We start from the raw sequence: 20,044 nt of genomic DNA, 5'->3' as shown, positions 1-20,044 counted from the left end.
CTGCCCTCCCCCGCACCTGGCAGCATCCACGCATGGACCCTCAGGTCTTTGGGAAAAGCTCCCTTCTCTGGGCTCCAGCCACCTCCTGCCTCATGGCTGCTCCTTCTCAGCCCCTCCCTGACCCTCCTCCTCCCCGTCTCAGGCTCTGTGTGTGTCTCCCAAGCTGGTCCCCTGGGTCCCTGAGTCACCACAGGGGGCACTTCCAAGATGCCTGGTTTTAGCTCCGTTTCTCCTCTGAAAGCCACGTGTCCATCACTAACTACCTCCTGCCGCCTCCACGGGACGTCCAACGGACACTCACCTTCCAGGGACAGACGTCACCCTTGACTCCCACCGCCCTGCCTGCCCCCCAAACACCCCCACTTGCCCCACAGGGGCTCCTGCTCAGCTGCTGGCAGCTCCACCCTTCTGGCAACTCAGCCTGAAAGCCCTGTATTTGCCCAGACTCTTCTCTTGTCCTCCCACCCCGCATCCCATCCCCAGCACATGCTTTTGGCTCCACCTTTACAGCATAGGCAGAATCCAGCCACTTCTCACCTCCTGCCTTGTACTCACCCTATTCACAGCCCCCTGGGTCTCTGCCCTGGTCTGTTAGAAGAACACCTACCTTTATAACCCTGCTATTTTAAACCCTGTCCGAGCCACAGCGTAGCCAGGGTCGTCACTGAAGACACCAACCGAAGCGAGCCACCATCCCCTGCAATGTCTTCCAACCTCGCTTACAATGACACTGACATCCTTACCAAGGCCTTCAGGGCCCTCCGTAGCTGCATGTCCTAACCTCACCCTTTTGCTCCCTGGGCCCAGGGCCTTTCCACTTGCTGTATCTTCTGCCTGGAATTCCCTTCTTAGAATATTTACAAAGCGCACGTGCTTATTCACTCAAGTCTATACTCAGATATCACGGCCTCAAGGAGGCTGTCCTGGTCATGTGATCTGACATAGGACCCCACTGCCCTACTCCTGCTCTGTCCCCTCACCGGGTCTTACTTTTCCTGGATACACCTGCACCCCTGACATTGTACTCTAATCTCCTCTGTGCGTTTGTTTAGGATCTGAAGTGTGAGCTGGGTGTAGTCGGCGGTTTTGCCTGCTGTGCTCCACGCGTGCTTCTGCTCTTAGAACAGTGTTTGCCTCATAGCGGACGCTCAGTGACTGGAAGCAGGATGGATGTGCACAGCCCCACAGCACACAGGCCACAGGATGGGGGGCAGGCCAAGACCCCAGGGTCAGGGCTGGGGAAGCCTGGTCTTTCCCAGAAGCCTCAGCCAGCCCCCCAGCCCCGGCTGTGGTCCTGAGAGCCCTGGCTGACCTCCCTGCTGTCACCCCCACTCTGTTCTCTTACAGCACAGGGGACGAACACAGCCGGGGCAACTGGGGTCACTTGGACCAGGTGGCCGCACTGCACTGGGTCCAGGAGAACATCGCCAACTTTGGAGGCGACCCAGGCTCTGTGACCATCTTTGGAGAGTCAGCAGGAGGGGAAAGTGTCTCTGTTCTGGTAAGTGTTCCCGGCCCTGATGTGGCTGCTGATGGGACCCCTTGCAGACCAGTCAGTGTAGTCATGCAACTTTTATTTATGGGGCCTGACACTGGGCAGCACCAGATGATGGGAAGTTAATGGTTCAACCAGGAAGCTCAGAGCTCAGCTTAGTGTCCTGGGGCCATAAGGAACACCAGTCACAGCTGTAGCAGTGACGTTATTTCTGTCCCATGCTGGCTGAGGTCTACCTCACCTTCCTAATCATTTTACCCTTAGGACTCACCTGCCTTCGCTTGGGATGGGGCGGTGGCTATAAATTCTAAATATAAGGAAAATCCATGAACATCTGTCAGAGTGTCATTGTATTTCTTGTTGCCAGACTTACATGTCCGTGGGTCGGGAGCACTGAGACCAGGTCAGGGGCCTCCTCTGAGATGGGGTGATGGCGTGCCCATGACTGAGAGGGATGGGAGCCGTCTCTGGGAGTGAGGGATGGAGCTGGGCTGTAGGAACTGGGGGAGAGGAGGACGGGTCAGAAGATGGATGGGGGATGGGACAGAGCGTGTGGGACACAGACAGCACCTGGGACCCCGATTTGGGGCTGGCACTTGGGAGACCTGGAGGCAACCAAAGCTGGAAAACAGGATTAGAAGGTGCTGGGAGCTATAAACTAATCCTCCAGCTGCCTCACAGTTGAGCAGAGGCTCAGGGCTGTTACTGCGCTTTGAAAACATATGTCCGTTTCACAGTTAAACATAAAGAGTAAACTGCTCTAATATTTCATTGGGTGGACAAAAGTCCAGAGAACCCCAAAGAACAAAAGGCCATTTACAATCCCATTATCCATGGATAGTCTCTGGGAGCACTGTAATCTGTGCTTTTCTAGTGTTTATTCTCCTGACTTCCCCAGATCACCTGTCTGTCTGTCTAGCTCTCCATTTATCTATTTACCTACCTAGCTATTTATTAATCTATTTGGAATTTTTAAGCAAAAACTTTCCTTAGCATTACAATACAACATAAACTTTTCCCCAACCATGAAGCAATCTTTCATGTTAGTTTTGGGGGCAGCTGAAAACCATTGTAAGAATAAACAGAGCTCATTTACCCAAAGTCATAATATTGGAACCTTGAGTTACTTCCAGTTAGAAACACCACGAACATTCTTAACGATTGCTGAGTTTCTCCATGTTCTTTTTGCCTAGGAGGAATTCTGAGTAAAGGAATTGGGAATCAGAACCTTAACGTGTTGTGGGTTTAAAGTGTTCCCAAAAATTGCTCAGCTGTCTTTCAGACACTGCTGATCGTTATAAGCAGTGTACACGCCCACACGCCTGCTGTTCTGCCCCTCACTCTGCCCCTGGATGCCTCCAGCTGAGGGTTTCTAGCAGAACCTGGGCCCCAGGACCTCCAGGGGAGCAGCCCAGGGCAGATCCGTGGATGGGGTGGCTCTTGAAGACCCCTGAGCACTGACTCCATTTCTCCCGACTCGGCTCCCAGGTGTTGTCTCCCTTGGCCAAGAACCTCTTCCACCGGGCCATCTCTGAGAGTGGCGTGGCCTTCACTGCTGGCCTGGTCAGGAAGGACATGAAGGCTGCAGCTAAGGTAGGCCTCTCATGGCACTGTCCTCACACCCTTTGCCCTGCTCTCCTGCAGTTGTCAGGGGCCTCTCTTGCCCCGGGGTCCATCTGACCTCCTCGAAGGGCCACACAAGTGGGGAACGGCAAGGCCACAGCTCCCCCAGCCTCCCACTTGAACTGCTGAGCAAACTGGGGCAGAGAACAGAAGCTCTTGCCAAGGTCAGAGAGTGATCAGGGCAGAGCTGGACTCAAGCAGGGGACTCCGGACTGCCGGCCCCACGCAGTCTCCACTGAGCACACTTCCCAAACTGCGCCCCGTCGGGGGCTGGGCCAAGCCACTGGCACCATGTGGCCTGGAGTGGATTCTCCCAGGGGCCATGTGACTGGGGTGGGGTCCTGGTATTCCTTCATTCCTTCACTCAACAAATAGTTTGGACATAGCCTGACAGCTAGCAACCTCACGAAGCTTCTGTCTAAGGGAGGAGACAGATTCATGATGACATAATCACATGGATTATAAAATGTCACCCGTGACTAGAGCAATAGAGGAGAGGTTCGCGCTGTCACCACAATAGCCAAAAGGAGCACTGAGTCCAGTGTGTAGGGATGGCTATCAGGAAAGGCTTCCCGAAAGAAGGGATCCATGAGTTGGGATGTGAAGATGAGCGGTAACTTGCATGGTGAGGAAAGAATATGCAGGCAGAGGGCACAGCCTGTGCAAACGTCCTGAGGCAGGAGCAAGTATGTCAAGCGAGAGAGAGTGAGGATGGCTGGCCGTGGCCAGAGCAGAAAGAGCAGATGGAACGGGGCCTGAGCTGAGGATGGGGCCACTGGCAGGGGCGTGCCGCCTAGGCCCCTGGTGAGGACGTGGCCTCTATTTGGAGAGTGTTATGAAGCCAAGGAAGGGAGAGCTCTGCTGAGGAGGGCCCTGGAGTCAGGCATGAGGAGCATCTTGGTGGGGCTGAGAGAGCTGGCTTGGGGGAGGGGCGGGGGCAGCAGCCAGACTTAAAGGGACTGGCCCGTAGCAGGGGAGGAGACAAAGACCCCAAGAATTTTTAAAAAAATTGCTGAGAATGTTTCCTATTCTCAGTTGTAAAGCACAGAAGCCCATTTTACCAAGTTGAGTCAAGAACGTGGAATCTATTGAAAGGAAACAAAGGTGGCAGAAACGGGGCTGGATTTCCCTATCCAACAGGACCAGAAATTGGCAGAAGAAAGAAGCTAACATGCTTATTCTTGCTTTTGCTTCCCCCCTTCTCGTCCTCCCTCTGTGCTCTTGAATTTATTTGGTTCACCAAATAGGTACTGAGCACTGATTGTAAGTCAGACACTGGATCGGGCTCTGGCAGCCCCCACACACTCTCCTGGTGCCGCCATCCTGCAGCCTGACTTCTCTCATCTGCACCTTCCCCTCTGGCTGCACTTTGCAAGTGTCTGGCCTGAGGCCAAATGGCTGCTAATCAGATGAGCGGAGACTTGAAATGAGACAGTGGGATTCTGGACTCCATGCTCTTAAACCCCGCTCATTGCGGCCTCTCTGCGGCTGTGGTGTTCAACTTTGAGACAATTATGCCCACTTTACAAGAGATAAGGTGACAGAGGCTGAGGAGTATAATTGTCATGACTGGGACCCAGGACCCATGCCTAAGGTCTGCAGTATTTCTGCCACCATGTGCCGCCTTTAGAAATTGAGGCTGGGATAGAACATGTCACTATTGGTGGAGGAAAGGGACATGGCTCTTGAATCGTGCTGTCGCCTATGATCTCTGCAGCAAATTGCTGTCCTTGCTGGGTGTAAAACCACCACCTCGGCTGTCTTTGTTCACTGCCTGCGCCAGAAGTCGGAGGACGAGCTCTTGGACTTAACGCTGAAGATGGTAGGTACACCTGCTCTCGTGGCCACACAAGCGCCCTACCCTGTGAACATGGCCCCAGACTTCAATTCAGCTGACGCCTTGCCCTGGAAAAACCACCTGAAACAGGGTTTCGCGTCTTAGGAACAGTGTCTGCCTCTGGCTCTCAAAGGGGAATTTCCTTTTTTCTTATGTGTTATGGAATATCTCAAACTTGAGCAAAGACAAAAGAAAAAAACAACAACAACATAACCAACAACTGTGTAAAAGCCATCACATCTATCAAAACTTACTTTTTCCAATCTTGTATTTTAAGAGATGAAACACTACATATTTTCAGAGTTAGTTCCCGTCCTGAATTTGGGAATGGCCTTCTTTAGAACCAAGACTTGGAGAAAAGCTGTCCTAATCTGTCTCATTTAATTCAGAAACCACCACAATTATAACCCAAGTGGCTCAATTTCACGATTTCTGAGCACCTGCCTCAGTTGAGAGTCTAACATAACCCTTCATCCACTCATCCCTCCACCCACCCATTCATCCATCTACTCATCCACCCATCCATTCATCCTCTTCTTACACAACTCTCCATCCAGCAGTGAATCCAACTGTCCATATCTTTTCTTAAGTCTAATATCAATTCATCTATAACTTTCACGCATCTATATCAACCATCCATCCATCCCTCTAAAATCAGTGATCCATCCATCACCTAATCTGACAGCTATCATCCACTTATCCATCCAATTCGCCCATATTCCATGTACGGACTAATTCCATCCATCGGTCACAGCGTGGATGGTAGGGACATAGTTGATACAGTTCCTGCTCACAAGGAACGCTTCAAGGAGGAACACAGCCACATACCCAGTGGACTAAGTGTGGTGGGAATACAGAGAGAGAAGCACTCATTACACTGAGCAGGGATGCTTCACAGAGAAGGTGACGTTCCAGAACTGATGGAGGCTATGGTCATGGGTCATCACAGGAAGCTGCTGCAAGACCGATGCCCAGAGAATACAGCATCAGGCAGAGCCAGCGGCAACTCCTGGAGTAGCCTGGCTGCTGGACTCACTGTCCGGACCCTGGACTCCTGAGGATACTCCTGGACTCCCAGGGGCCAGCCACTACCCCTGGACGCTGCTCTGTTTCCATGGGTTAAGTCCCATGTAGCCCTGGATCCTGGTCTCTCAGGCTCAGATAAGGTGACCGATGTGCTCAGAGACAAAAACACAAGGTGTTCTGATGCCTGGGAAGAGGCACATGTATTTAGGCAACTCTCCATGTGGTGCAAGACATCCAGCTCCTAAAGGGACAGGTGGTGACTTTGGGAAAACTGAGAGAGCCTAAGAGCCCTTTGTTATCATTCTGAGAGTTTCTGAGATCATGTGATGCTGTGATGATCCGCTCTCCCCAGCAAACACACACACACACACACACACACACACACACACACACACACACACACACACACACACACTCCTAGATGGCAGGTCTACAATCTGTAATAGAGGGACCCTTACTGGTGACATCCTGCATGCTGGTCAGACGTGTTAGCTACAGTGTCACAACAAATCCAGTACACTCTTGGTGAACTCACAACGAAGAGAAACGTGAGGTAGAGTGGATTTCAGTGGCTTTGTATTAGTCAGGATTTTCTAATGCCAGATGAGAAAATGCACCTCAAAGTGTGGTAACAGAATCTTTAGGGAACTTACCGAAAAGTCCAGGAGTTCGGGGCTTCAGGCTTGTCCGGATCCAGATGCACCTGTGATATTATTAAGAAACTCTGTCCCTCGGATTTTTAACTTTTTGTGTTGGCTTCATTCTCAGGCAGGTTTGCTCCCTGAGGAGATTAAGGAAACAACAGCTCTTTAGACTTACATTCCATCTCAGTAACTTTCTCAATAACTCCAGCCAAAGTTTCGGGTAAACTCTATTGAACTGACAGGTATATGTGTGCATCGCTGAAATGATCCCTGTGGTCAGGGAGGTGGTGCACCCAGGTCACATATAGATGCCTGGATTCTTGGGGTGGAGGGGCTAAAAGGGGGACCCCTAAAGGAAATTAGGGTGTTGTTTTGTGGGGGAACAAGAAGGAATTCGGGTGGAGGACACTCAGGCACAAACAACTGTCCTTCCTAGAGCTCCCCTCCCCCACCCCACACCCTCACCCAGTGCTCATGCCCAGGGGAGCCAGTGTCCTGCTTTTCCCGGGAGATTTCTCATCCCTCCTTCTGCCTTTGTCTTCACAGAAACCTTTAACTCTTGATTTGCATGGAGACCCCAGAGAGGTAAGGACTTTTGGTTTCTTAATTACACGTTTTAAGCCTTGATACCTTAATCTTCAGCTAATAAAAAGGAAAGAATGAAGGACTTCTTCATAGAATCATGGTACCTCCTTGCATTTACTTGTTGGAGTCAGAGAGGGACAGTGGCTTGTCTGGGTCACACAGCCAGGAGACCAGACACAGGACCAGAACCAGTCCTCTGACTGACTCCCAGTCCAGCACTCTCAGTTAGGAATCCTGTGTCCCTGTGTCCCCCACCCCCTCATCTTGTTTCCATCGCCAAACATGCCCCATTGGGAGAAGGCTGGACTAGAAACTCCCACTGTGGGGGGTGGGGGTGGGGACCACTGGATGAAGGGCTCTGTCCCAAGGAGCCCGGATCTTCTCCTGGGAGGGTGCAGGGTGACCGGGTGTGCAAGCTGCACTGTTGGCAGGGTCCCAAGGAAAGGAGCCACGAGTCTCAGGGCTGAGGACACCACCCTCTTCCCAGCCTCGTGGGAAGCTCCAGCAGCAGCCTCCCCAGGGCCGGGCAAACATTGCCCTTGTCAGCTGGTGTTTTGTGGTAACTCCATATTACACAAAACTAACTGTCCATACAAAACACATATTACATAAAGTATCTTCAAAGAGAAAAATAACAACACAAGGTGGGAAAATGAGTTCATATGCCCTCAGGAACCTGCCTCTGGGTTCCCCCTGGAGCTGTGGCTTTTGTATTCTCCAAATCCCAGAGTCGCAGTAACGTTGCAGAAGTGACAAGTAAGTACCACAGATAATGAGAACTGACTGTAGATGGAGAGATACACATATACTTCTAATCTTACACTCGTCATACTGTCTATTTTTATACCAACCGGAGTGGAGATCTGCCCCCATCACCTGACCCCTGCTGGCCCCTGGTCAGAGCTCTGCCCTCTGGGGTCCACAGACTTGGCCCTTTGTTATAGGACCCCGACTGTGTGGCCACGGATCATGGGCACACAGGTCTGTGATGCTGGCTGTGAGCTCAGACAGGTGGAGAGGGGGCCGTGGGTGAGACCTCAAGAGGGGACCACACTGCCCTCTTCCCCAGAGCCATCCCTTCCTGACCACTGTGGTGGATGGAGTGCTGCTGCCCAAGATGCCTGAAGAGATTCTGGCTGAAAAGGATTTCAACACTGTCCCCTACATCGTGGGAATCAACAAGCAAGAGTTTGGCTGGCTTCTGCCAACGGTGAGAAAGCGCAGGCTTCTTACACTCGACAGAGGCCCCACCTGTCACATGACCTCTCCCGTCTCTGCTCACAGGACCCTCCTTCTACTGACCCCTCTCTGGGACCAGGGCAGCTGTGCCCTTCACGCAAGCTGACATTTCCATGGACACCTTCTCCACAGTGGCCCAGCTGTCACCTGGGTGGAGTGGCCCTGGAGACCCTTGTCCCCAAACACTGTCTGATTGTCTTCCCATCCAGGAACCCTGAAATGTCAGTGCCGGGAAGGCTGGTAGAGATAATCAGGGGGCAGATGAGTCCCCGAGGCCTGGAAAGGGGAAGGGGCTCGGGAGTTAAGGAGACCGAGGCCCGGGACCCTCAGCCCCTCCCCCTGGGCTTGGTGCTTTCCTAGTTTCTCCATAAAACCTCACACAACCTCCCACTCATCTCACTGAGGTGTGAGTATCTCAAAGGACTGGGACGCTTAACAATGACACCGTCTTCTTTGCATGCTTTGATCTCTAGAAAGAAAGCCCACTTGACTTCTTGATTTTGCCAAAGATCCATGCCAGTCAAGATAACAAAGGGACCTTCAGCCTGCATTGGTTTGGTCCCCTGGTCACTTTGGTTCTTCCTGCCAGTTCCTGATGATTCACCATTGCTCACCCTTTGTTTTAACAGATGATGGGCTTCCCCCTCTCTGAAGGCAAGCTGGACCAGAAGACGGCCACGTCACTCCTGTGGAAGTCCTACCCCATCGCTGTAAGAGTCTAGGAATCTGGGAATTGGCTGAGCCCCAACGAGGGGCAGGAGATTTTCCCACTTTCAGAGTAACTGTTGGAAGAATGTGGACTGGGATCAGAGGGTTCTGCCTGATTCTTTTTCCTTTCCCCATCACTCCTCCTGTGTAGACAGAGGGGGGCAGTTTGCACAGGTCTCAGGAGGTTCACCATTAACATGAGGAGGGTCACTCACCAGGGGTGGTGAATCAAACTCCAGAAATGCCAAAACTAAAGCCACTAAGTCAACAAATAGGTTTAGTAAGAGTTTATTGTACATATAAAAATAGTTTGTGACCCAAGAGCTTCCAACTTCAAAGACTGATATGAAGCTGGGGGTCTGAAGTGGCAGGATGGCTTATAAAGTGGAAACGAGAACGTTGTTAAACTTTCCAGTGATCGCTTCTTAGAGTAGAGGTTTCCAGATGGCAAGGATTGGTTAAAAAAGAGATTATCTCATACCATTTTAGGGAGTTGACTTTATTTTGTGATTGTTAGAGGCATTTGCAAAAAATTACCTAAGCTGAGCTTTGCTCATGTGCATGAAACAAGCTTGAGTTTGTTTTGTTCACATGGCTGATATGGTTTTGTCTACACAGGTCGTTCTTCAGTCTGGTCTCCGCGTTGTATTTCATTTTAACAGTGGTCACTTTCCCTCTCGATTTATTTCAGAACATCCCTGAGGAACTGACTCCAGTGGCCACTGACAAGTATTTGGGGGGGACAGACGACCCCGTCAAAAAGAAAGACCTGTTCCTGGACTTGATGGGGGATGTGGTGTTTGGTGTCCCATCTGTGACGGTGGCCCGTCAACACAGAGGTGAGTCCCAGACACTGGACAGGAGAGGGACACGGCCTTGCCAGCTTCCCTGACTGTCCTGCCCAGCCCTCAGCATAAACACCTAGGTGGAAACTGCTGAGGTCATGCATCTGAGGCTGACCGAATTTGCCCTGGGTTGCGGGGGGGCGGGGCAAGGCACTCACCTATTTTGGTTTCCATCAGAAAAAGACTCCCAGAAGAGGATCCAAAGGCAAGGGGTTTATTTGAGAGGTGATCCTAGAAAACACCATTAGAAGAGTAGATTAGTGATGTAAAGGAGAGGAAGCCAACCCACACTGCACTGTCAAGCTGGCATCACTGCTGACACCTGGGGCTGGGGGGCTCTGGGAACCAGCAGAAGACAGGTCTCAGGGTTATCCCGAGGGAGAGGTGGGAGAGCTGGGCTAGTTCTCCTCCTCCTTGGACAAGTCACTGGTTGAAGGCAGTCCCCAAGGTGTTGCTAAGTGTCTGGGCAGAGCGGTCTCTGGTGGCCAAAGGCCTCAGACAAAGAGCTACAGATGCTGGAGGCAAGTCAGGCTGGCCTGCTCTGAAGAGGGGCTGTGGTCAGGCCCCAACAGCATCTGCCCCAGGCTCCTCACCTGAATTACCGTGATCTGCGGGGCCACCGGGAAGATACGGGAAGTTTTGTCTTGGAAGGTGTCCGAGGTCAGGGCTAGCTGCAAACTAGTCTGCTAATCAACGGACCTGGGGTGGAGTGTGGCCAAGGATAGGATCCGAAGTACTGTCTGGGACCAAAAAGGCTGAATTGAGTGAGCAGGGATTGTGTGGCGCCCATGGTCTGGAGAATGCTGGTGTCTGCAGCCGGCCTCCTTCCATCCCAGTGTGAGCTGGGTCTCCCAGCACCTTCCAACCTCACCCAGGGCTGTGGGGGTGGGAGGTCAGGGGCGGATGAGTCACCTGGAGAGGAGGTGTCCCTTTGGGGGGCCTTGCTGAGGTCCTCACAGGACCCTTCCTTTTCTAGGAGCCCTCCTTCACCTGGTCTGCAAGCCAGGAAACGGATCTCTGCTCCAGAACTCTCTCTCTAAACATACCGAAAGAGTTGTACAATTCAGATCCTTGGAAGCATAATTAAAACCTATCTACAGCTGACCTAGTATGTGCCCAAGCGTTCAGCACAGTCACGTACAGGTGCTGGTTACCACGTCCTGCTCCCAAGCTCCTCAGGAAGCTCTTCTGCCAGGGGCTGCCTGGGGTCAAATCTGTTCTTTCATAAACTTGATCTTGCTTCTTCCTACATGTCTGATTTGTGGTTCCCTCTTCTGCATTGCCTGCGGTTCCCACCATCCTGGGCTTGGGTTTTACTCATCTGCTCTCTCATGACACTGCGTTCAGAAACTAGATCTCACTCATAATTCCTCCTTTAGACGTACCTGCTCTAAATTTTTGTCTTCTAATGGGCTTTCCAGGTCTTATGCGTAACGTAAAAATTAATTCCATGTTATGTTCTTGTTCAGAGAACACCATACAATGGGCATTTCCTTAAAAATCCGTAAAAATCATTGAACATATTTCTTATTTCATGGAATGAGCGATTAAAATGTATTTGGCATTCCTGCCCTCTTGAACATTTAATGTCGCTGCTCAAAGGTCGATGCTACGGAGAACATGCTGCTCAGCCTTATGTGCATAAACCTTTACCCACGTCTCTAAATATTTTCTCAAGACTGGTTTTCAGAAGTGAAAGTATTAGGCTACACTGTGGCAGTATTTTGAAATACTTCAAACATGTGCTGAAATTGCTTTCCAATGTTCTAAGAACGTGGATTTCTTAATTCGCTCAAGTGGGATATTAAGACTACAAAATAATAATAGTGGGAAAATTAAAAAAAAAAACAAAATAAAAATAGTGAGGCCAGTTTCTTCAGCACTTTCTCACCAAAAAAAAAAAAAAAAAAAAAGAGAGAGAGAGAGAGAGAATATCATACTATTTTAATTTGCATATTTTTGGTTACTAGCTCTCTCCTTCCCTCTGCTTCTGTTGTTGTTCCTAATTATTATCAAAATCTGTGACCTACATTCCTTCGAAAAAGTGTGATTGTAGGAGTTTAGAAATATCAGTGGTTTGGGAGTGCCCGTCGTGGCGCAGAGGAAACGAATCTGACTAGCACCCTGGAGGACGCAGGTTAGATCCCTGCCCTCTCTCGGTGGGTTAAGGATCCAGCACTGCCGTGCACTGTGGTGTAGGTTGCTGACGCGGCTCAGATCCTGTGTTGCCGTGGCGGTGGTGTAGGTCAGTGTCTACAGCTCCCATTTGCCCCCTAACCCGGTAGCCTCCATATGCTGAGGGTGCGGCCCTAAAGAGACACGCACACAAAACAATCAGTGGTGTAAGTCAGACAGAATACAGAGGAGGAGGAGGAGCAAAAGGAAGAGGAGCATGCTGCCAAAAATAAGTTCCCTCTGACACAGAAGGTCTGTCCTCTACCGTTGGGATCTGAGTTCCTTTCTAACACTGTGCGTGGCACGGGCAAAGTTCATCCACCACCACCACCCCCTTTCAGAGAGTCCTGCTTGACCTTGAAGCTGCTGTGGAACACGTAGATTATCTAGTCACAGAAGGACTGGTTCTTTCAAACAACATTTATCTTGAAAAACCAACAGGCAGTGAGGGAGGCAATTAAATAAGCTCTTCTCCATCCTCTTGTTGGGAAGGTGTACATTGTTAGAATATTAGTGAGCGGATATTTAATGATACGGAGAACTCGTGAGAGTCATACGAAGTAACTTACACAATATTTTCGTTCATTTTCCGTTTTCCGGCATTTTCCAAATTTGATAGGATGCCCAAGGCGGGGGGGACGTTGTAACATTTCCCCACCGGTCTGACTTGGGGCCTGCCCCTGCCCCTGTCAGTCACTCGCCGTGGGCATCGTGACCCATGCACAGTGTGGAGCTCCCCAGGCGGGTGGCCCACAAGGTAGGCCCGCAGGAGCAGGATGGGCACCTGTGCTGCAGCATCAGCAGTGACATCCTCTGGGGGCTTGGACATGGGGTGGTGAGAGCCAGGGCAGGGGAGAGGGGGAGAGAGCACCATCCCCCTTCTCGGCTCCTCTCCCATGTGTCACGGCCTTAACACTCCCTGGGCCAAGCGGAAGGAAAGACAGGACAGATGACAGAGAAAAAGGCAATGCTGAATTACGGTTTCCTGAGACACAAGAGACAGAGTGGCCCTTTCTGCACAGGTTTGTCTTTAAGTGTTGCACTTTCAGACCAGCAGCTTGCATTCAATCGAATTTGTTCCCCTTGTTAGAATAGGTGTGAACAACCATGGAAACGCTCCAAAACGGGGCAGAACAGAAGGTATCTTTGGGTGGCAGATATTCTCCGAGGGACCAAACGCTAGCCTGACATCAGTGCAATACAGTGAAGGGTGTGTGTATGTAGAAGTCCCTGTGTGTGAATCCATCGGAAGGAGCTTAAGTAAATTGACCCGGAGTCGCTATGATGACGGTTGTTTCGAACGGATCTACCCAAGGTTTCCACATGCATTCATCCATTCGATCCTCACTCACTTGTTTTTTCGCCAAATAAATAACCTGGCTCAAATCCAGGTGCAGCCTCCCAACCTACATGCCCTTAAGCAAGGCACAGAACTTTCCCAAAACTCTGCTTCTCTATTGGGCTGGTGGCCAGGGACTTGCTGCAGGGACACGCAGGGACACACAGGGTCCAGCTCACAGCTGCTACGCACAATGGGCAGCTGCTCTTAATACTGCTGTTGTTCACTCAGGACCAGGAACTCCCCCAATTTCCTGGCTGCTCACGGCCCCTGGGAGACCCTGACACCATCCAGGTGTGTGTCTGCTGACATGCACTGTGCGTGAATCCATGTCTTTCAGATGCAGGAGCCCCCACCTACATGTATGAGTTTCAGTATCGCCCAAGCTTCTCATCGGACAAGAAACCCAAGACGGTGATCGGGGACCACGGGGATGAGATCTTCTCCGTCTTTGGTTTTCCACTGTTAAAAGGTGATGGCCCTTTGGTGACCACAACCTTGGAGTTAGGAGATCTGGGTTCAAGTCTTGGTCTCGTGGCCTTGGGCAAGTTCCTCCTTCTTTCCAGGTCTTAGTTTCCTGAATCCATCTTAAAGGCATTGAACGACAAAGGCGCCCAACCTTTCTCTTGGTCTCATGTGCGTGATGGAGGAGGTGTATCCTTGTGCCCTCCCTCATTCATGGCCACTCCAAGAATCCAGCCTCAATAAGATAGGTAGGGGGCCACCTGCAGGGGGCGCTCAAGGGCTAGAAAGGCAGGACTCACTGCCCACTCACAAGAGCAAATCGGAATGTGAGTGAGAATAAGGTTAGAACTGCAGTTAACCCGGAATCAGGGCTAATGCGGGCCTGTGTATCCAATCATCCATCTAAAAATCACATCTTTTAAAATTAATAAATATTTAGCACTGTAATATTTTAAAGAATTCCCTTAACAAATGTTCTCAATGCCTTGACTCAGTAGTTACAGACAACTTGTGTGTGACACACCACTGGGATGTTCATGACACCCAGTGGCTCTGGGCATGTCCTGGTTGGGTGACCCTTTGGGGACCTTGCAGCTTGATTATTATTATTATTATTTTTGTCTTTTTTCTCTTTTTGTCATTCCTAGGGCCGCTCTCGCGACATGTGGAGGTTCCCAGGTAGGGGTCTAATCGGAGCTGTAGCTGCCGGCCTGCACCAGAGAGAGCCACAGCAACGTGGGATCCGAGCCGCATCTGCAACCTACACCACAGCTCACAGCAACACCGGGTCCCCAACCCACTCAGCAAGGCCAGGGATCGAACCCACAACCTCATGGTTCCTAGTCGGATTCGTTAACCACTGCACCACAACGGGAACTCCTTGATTATTTTCCAGATTCTATGAAAGTGTGTATGGATGAAGGAACTTGAAAAATGACTGAGGAGAGCATCTTGTTAGGTGGGGCTATGATAATGAAAATCCTGGGGTGTGGCCCTGTGACCTCAGGGGGAGGGCCGCACAGTGGGCACAAAAGACCAAGGCAGCCAGTTGCTGGCCTGAGCCCTGCCTTGGTCGGTAACTGTCGAGCTGAAAGTGCATGTGAAGGTCTTCTTATCAGGCAGGTTTTGACTCAGTAGGTCTGGGGTAAGGGCTCAGTTTCTGAACGTCTAACCCGCTCTCAAGTGCTGTGACGGCCCGCGAACCACACTTTGAGTAGCGAGGGCTGCGTCTCCTCCCCACAGGCGATGCCCCAGAAGAGGAGGTCAGTCTCAGCAAGATGGTGATGAAATTCTGGGCCAACTTTGCTCGCAGTGGGTGAGCCGGGGGCAAAAATGGGGCGGAGTTGGGAAGGGGCAGGGAAGAGCACGGTCGCGCGGAGGAACGTTCACCGTGTGATGGGCAAACTCCGGGCCCTGTGACCTCTGACACGAGAGCTCCCTCAAAGGACAGGCTGCCCAGGAGGTGGGGCGCCTTCTGTCTCTGCGGGCACTAGAGACTCTTGGCAGAGGCTGAAGCCACGGGGTCCCTGACAACCTCAGAGGGTTGCTGGGATGACACAGTCGCTTTGGGCAATTTCTGTTTGATTCTGCTCTCAGGAACCCCAATGGGGAGGGGCTGCCCCATTGGCCGATGTACGACCAGGAAGAAGGGTACCTTCAGATCGGCGTCAACACCCAGGCAGCCAAGAGGCTGAAAGGTGAAGAAGTGGCCTTCTGGAACGATCTCCTGTCCAAGGAGGCAGCAAAGAAGCCACCCAAGATAAAGCATGCTGAGCTGTGAAGGGGAGGCTCGGCTGACCTTGAGGGCTTGTGGGACCGCAGGCAGGAGCAGTCTACCGAAGGCGTTGATGGGCCAGGAGGTATCTTCTTGTGGAGGCTGGGGAATTAGCGGGTGGGAGTGGCGGAGATCAGGGAGGGGGAATTTCTGTAGCTGCGGCCTCAATTTTAGAAATAAATGTTCTTTTGGAGACCAAGTCGGTGTCTCAGACTCGGGCTGGAATTAAGTCATTCTCTCTAGGGGGAGGGAAGGATGAAGACTGAGGGCACCATTGACAGCAAGGCGACTCTGGACAGGCAGAGTCCAGCAGGCTGTCCCCTGGGAGCTGCCAAGCGGGGCTCTGTGTCTGCTCCATGGCCCTGGACCCTCAACAAGTCCAACAAGAGGGTGTGGGTGCTCAGAGTGCAGTGTCCCTCTCCTCCCGGGCAGCTTCCTGGAGAGACGGAGGTGGCACCGACTGAGGATGTCCCTGGAGCGGGAAAGAAGGGGCCTCGCCCCGGCGACACTGTGCTCAGTGCTGTGGCCCTTACTGACCCTTCCACAGGCCTAGAATTCTTTCTCCTTCAACCTACGCATTATCCTTCCAGGCCCTCCTCCGAGGCCTTGTACTCCAACAGCTCATCTGCACCCTTTCTGCAGCCTAGTCGACATCAGGTCCAGGCACTTGGACCCACCTTGGAGTGAGTCCCTAAGTGTCACTAGCAACTGCCTCTTTCAGAATGCATGGGGCGACTTGCGGCTTCTCCTGGGATTACTGAAAGCTCTGCGCGTGTTACTCCCACCCTTTCTGCAAGAAAAACCTGGATTATTCCCACTACCATGGCTTTTTCTCAATCATTCAAAGAAGGTGCAAGGCCAACACTTTCCCTGAAATCTCAGGGAAGACAGGCCCTTGGGAGGAGAGCGGGGGTGTGAACACTGGCTTCAGGCAGGAGATGGAATCACCCTGCGTGTGAGTAGGATTTCTTTGAAAATCGGAATCTCTGTGAGCAAGGCACACAGGGCCTGCCTAAGGTGGAGGCTGGACCAGGACCAGAGAAACCACCCCTGGATTCCAACACCGAGGACTGAGCATCAGAAACCCCCGCACTGGGGGAGGGAGAACGTGTGGACAGAGACCCTCCCTGAGGCACAGGTGCACAGGGCGGGCCTAAAGCTGAGAGTGAAACAGGGATTCTGAGCAAAGCTTTCAGCAAGCCCTAGTCCCCACAGCACAAGGTAATACTGAAGGATCTGAAGCAAGGGCTGAAGCCATGATAACCACAGCAGCAACAAAATTCAAGCTTTGCTTATCCCTCACACAATTAACTAAAACCCCCCAACACACACACACACAGACACAGACACAGACACATACTATCAGTCTAAGCAGAATGAAAGGCAGGCCCCTTTCCTGTCTCACTTGCCATTTACATCAGCTTCTACTCTCGTACCCATGATGCTGAGGGCGACCCTGTAGCCCTCGTCCAACATCACAAACATTCAAAAATGCAGGAAACCAAAAAAACCCTACGAAGAGACAACACAATCAACTGAACCAGTTTCAAAAATAGCCCAGGTGTGAGAACTCACAGACGAGGAATCGAAACACCTATGGGGAAAACTTTCGTGAACCCTTGGTTTAATTTCTGCACAAAGAGAGAGAAAAACTATAAGAAAGATGCAAATGGAAATGTTTGAAATTAAAAAAAAATATTATCAGAGAGGCAAAATAACTTCAAAGGGTCTAATCTCCAAAATATGCAAACAATACACACAACTCAACCACAAAATAACAAACAACCCAATCGGAAAGTGGGCACAAGACACAAACGGACACTTCTCCAAAGAAGACATAGGATAGCCAATAGGCATATGAGGAGATGCTCAATACCGCTGATTATTAGAGAGAAATGCAAATCAAAACTATTTTGAGGTCCCACCTCACCTTGGTCAGTATGGCTATCGCTCTTACGCCTATAAATAGCAAATGCTGGAGATGGTGTGGAGAAAAGGGAACCCTCCTACACTGTTGGTGGGAATGTAATTTGGTACAACCACCATGGAAAATGGTATGAAGGTTCCTCGGAAAACTAAATACAGAACCACCATAGGATCCTGCAGTCCCACTCCTGGGTACACATCCGGAGAAAACTTGCACTCAAAAGGACAGAAGCGCCCCTATGTTCATAGCAGCACTCTTCACAATAGCCAAAACAATCCATAGAACGCATTAGGAAGGGAGTTCCCGTCGTGGCTCAGTGGTTAACGAATCCGACTAGGAACCATGAGGTTGCGGGTTCCAGCCCTGGCCTTGCGCAGTGGGTGAAGGATCCGGCGTTGCCACGAGCTGTGGTGTAGGTGGCAGACGCGGCTCGGCTCCCGCGTTACTGCGGCTCTGGTGTAGGCCGGCGGCTACTGCTCCGATTCGACCCCTAGCCTGGGACCCTCCATATGCCGCAGAAGCGGCCCTAGAAATGGCAAAAAGACAAAACGACAAACAAACCAACAAACAAAAAGAACGGATTAGGAAGATCTGGTACATACATACAGTGGAATACTCCTCAGCCATAAAAAGGATGAATTCATGCCTTTTGCAGCAACATCGATGCAACTAGAGATTATCATACCAAGTGAAGTAAGTCAGAAAGAGGTCAAATACCACATGGTATTACTTACATGTGGAATCTAAACTATGTCACAAATGAACCTATCTACAAAATCAGAAACATAATCACAGACACAGAGGACAGACTGATGGTTGCCAAAGGCGGATGGACTGGGAGTTTGGGGTTAGTCGACGCGAACTATTACATTTATCCATTTAGAATGGATAAGCAACGAGGTCCTACTGCAGAGCACAGGGAACTATATCCAATCTCTTGGGATAGAACATGGAAGACAGTGTGAGAAAAAGAATGCATATATGCACACACACACACACACACACACACACACACACACGCACACGCACACACACACACACACGACTGGGTCACTGTGCTGTAGGGCAGAGATGGACACACACTGTAAACCAACTATAAGCTAAAAAAAGAATAAATGCGTAGTAGCCTTTCAGAAAATACCAAGTGATGACAACAACACGGAGCTGCTGGAAATCTCTTTACTCTGCTGGTAGGAGGGAACATTTGTACAACTGCTTTGGGAGCCTTTTGGAGTGTTTACTGAAGTGATGTATGCTGGCACACGTGATCCGTGAAAGCCAATCTTAGTAAATATCCACGAGAAGTGACGCATGTGATCAGCAAAGCTCTAGAACATTCATGGCCACACTACTCATAATAACCTGAAACTGGAAACCACCCAAATGCCCGACAACCATAGAACGAACGCATTACGGCCAGGAGGGTGCAGCAAGATGAACAAACCACAGGCACACACGGCAGGGATGAGCATCGTTAACACGACGCTGAGAGAAAAAAGCCAAGTGCAAGAGGACACAGCGCTGTCGCTATGAAGTACAACAGCCAGAAAACTCAAAGATGCTGCAGAAGTTCAGAGAGTACTTACCACAGTGGGTGGGTGGGCAGGACAGGGTTGGGGCTGAGCTCCGCTAGTTTCTTGGATGCTGATCACCTTCTGCGTCCTGATCTGGATACGGAGTACACAGGTGGGGTCAGTTAGTGAATATGCATCAATACACACACACACACACACACACACACACACACACACACACACACTCACTACATATATATGTATACTTCCTTTGCACTATATTCACTTAACTCAAAAACTGGAGTATTTGAATATTCATCAAGACACTTCACATGTACTTTATACATGTATATATACGTTTACGTATTTGGATATCATATTCACTTTAAAAACTCAAAAGTTTCTACCAGGTCTTACGCACTTATTACCTATTAGAGAAGACAGAGTTTTACAGGAGAATGTTACTGAGGAGTATAATAAATTACAGAAATAGAATAGAAAGTAAATAGTCAAACGCAAAGTTATTTAATCAGGACTCTACTGCATGCGCTAGAGAAATCCTACTTAAGTTTACCTAAAGCAGCGATTGAATACATGGGCTCCTGTACATGAAAAGTCCAGGAGGCAAATATGCCTCAAGGGTAACTACATAAAGGTTCCCAGATAGACAGATAATAGGTAGGTATATAGGTAGACAGATAGATTAGATAGATGGAAAGACAGACGGACAGGCAGACAGACAGACAGACAGACAGACAGATAGATGCATATATAGATAGTAGGTGATAGACAACAGATGAATGGACGGATTGAAGGGTGGATGGGTGAATAAATTCACCTTTTACCAA

The 20,044-nt window shown here is 50.4% G+C and overlaps 2 protein-coding genes across 7 annotated transcripts in view; one reads left to right on the top strand and one right to left on the bottom strand.

Moving 5' to 3' along the window:
- Window positions 1–15,954, top strand: part of LOC146402281 (liver carboxylesterase-like) — a 28,568-nt gene extending 12,614 nt beyond the window's left edge. For 2 of the 4 annotated variants that reach the window (XM_084960222.1, XM_084960221.1), the window contains exons 5-14: window positions 1,348–1,501; window positions 2,984–3,088; window positions 4,836–4,940; window positions 7,172–7,210; window positions 8,280–8,420; window positions 9,079–9,159; window positions 9,849–9,996; window positions 13,857–13,988; window positions 15,224–15,296; window positions 15,578–15,954. In XM_084960222.1, the coding sequence (XP_084816348.1) occupies window positions 1,348–1,501; window positions 2,984–3,088; window positions 4,836–4,940; window positions 7,172–7,210; window positions 8,280–8,420; window positions 9,079–9,159; window positions 9,849–9,996; window positions 13,857–13,988; window positions 15,224–15,296; window positions 15,578–15,761 (1,162 nt within the window). In that variant the 3' untranslated portion in view covers window positions 15,762–15,954. Of the gene's footprint in view, window positions 1–1,347; window positions 1,502–2,983; window positions 3,089–4,835; window positions 4,941–7,171; window positions 7,211–8,279; window positions 8,421–9,078; window positions 9,160–9,848; window positions 9,997–10,978; window positions 11,567–13,856; window positions 13,989–15,223; window positions 15,297–15,577 lie in introns of those variants that run through there. The other 2 variants (XM_084960224.1, XM_084960223.1) reach the window with 1 other exon arrangement.
- The window catches only part of LOC146402280 (uncharacterized), a 73,830-nt gene that overhangs the window by 32,149 nt on the left and 21,637 nt on the right, over window positions 1–20,044 (bottom strand). Inside the window, exons 4-7 of one of the 3 annotated variants that reach the window (XR_014805860.1) lie at window positions 19,269–19,349; window positions 10,161–10,233; window positions 6,635–6,762; window positions 1,869–1,995 (exon numbers count right to left, since the gene is read on the bottom strand). Coding sequence is in view for 1 of the 3 variants with exons in the window: in XM_084960236.1 (XP_084816362.1) it covers window positions 6,746–6,762; window positions 10,161–10,233; window positions 19,269–19,349 (171 nt within the window). In the remaining 2 variants the exon portion in view is untranslated. Of the gene's footprint in view, window positions 1–1,868; window positions 1,996–6,540; window positions 6,763–10,160; window positions 10,234–19,268; window positions 19,350–20,044 lie in introns of those variants that run through there. The other 2 variants (XR_014805859.1, XM_084960236.1) reach the window with 2 other exon arrangements.

Source organism: Sus scrofa, chromosome 6 (assembly GCF_054392235.1).
Source record: "Sus scrofa isolate SSC_HxYL_T2T_F1_AM1 chromosome 6, Sscrofa_HxYL_maternal_Yorkshire_Landrace_v2.0, whole genome shotgun sequence".
Taxonomy (NCBI): domain Eukaryota; kingdom Metazoa; phylum Chordata; class Mammalia; order Artiodactyla; family Suidae; genus Sus; species Sus scrofa.
This window is presented reverse-complemented; position numbering and strand designations above follow the sequence as displayed.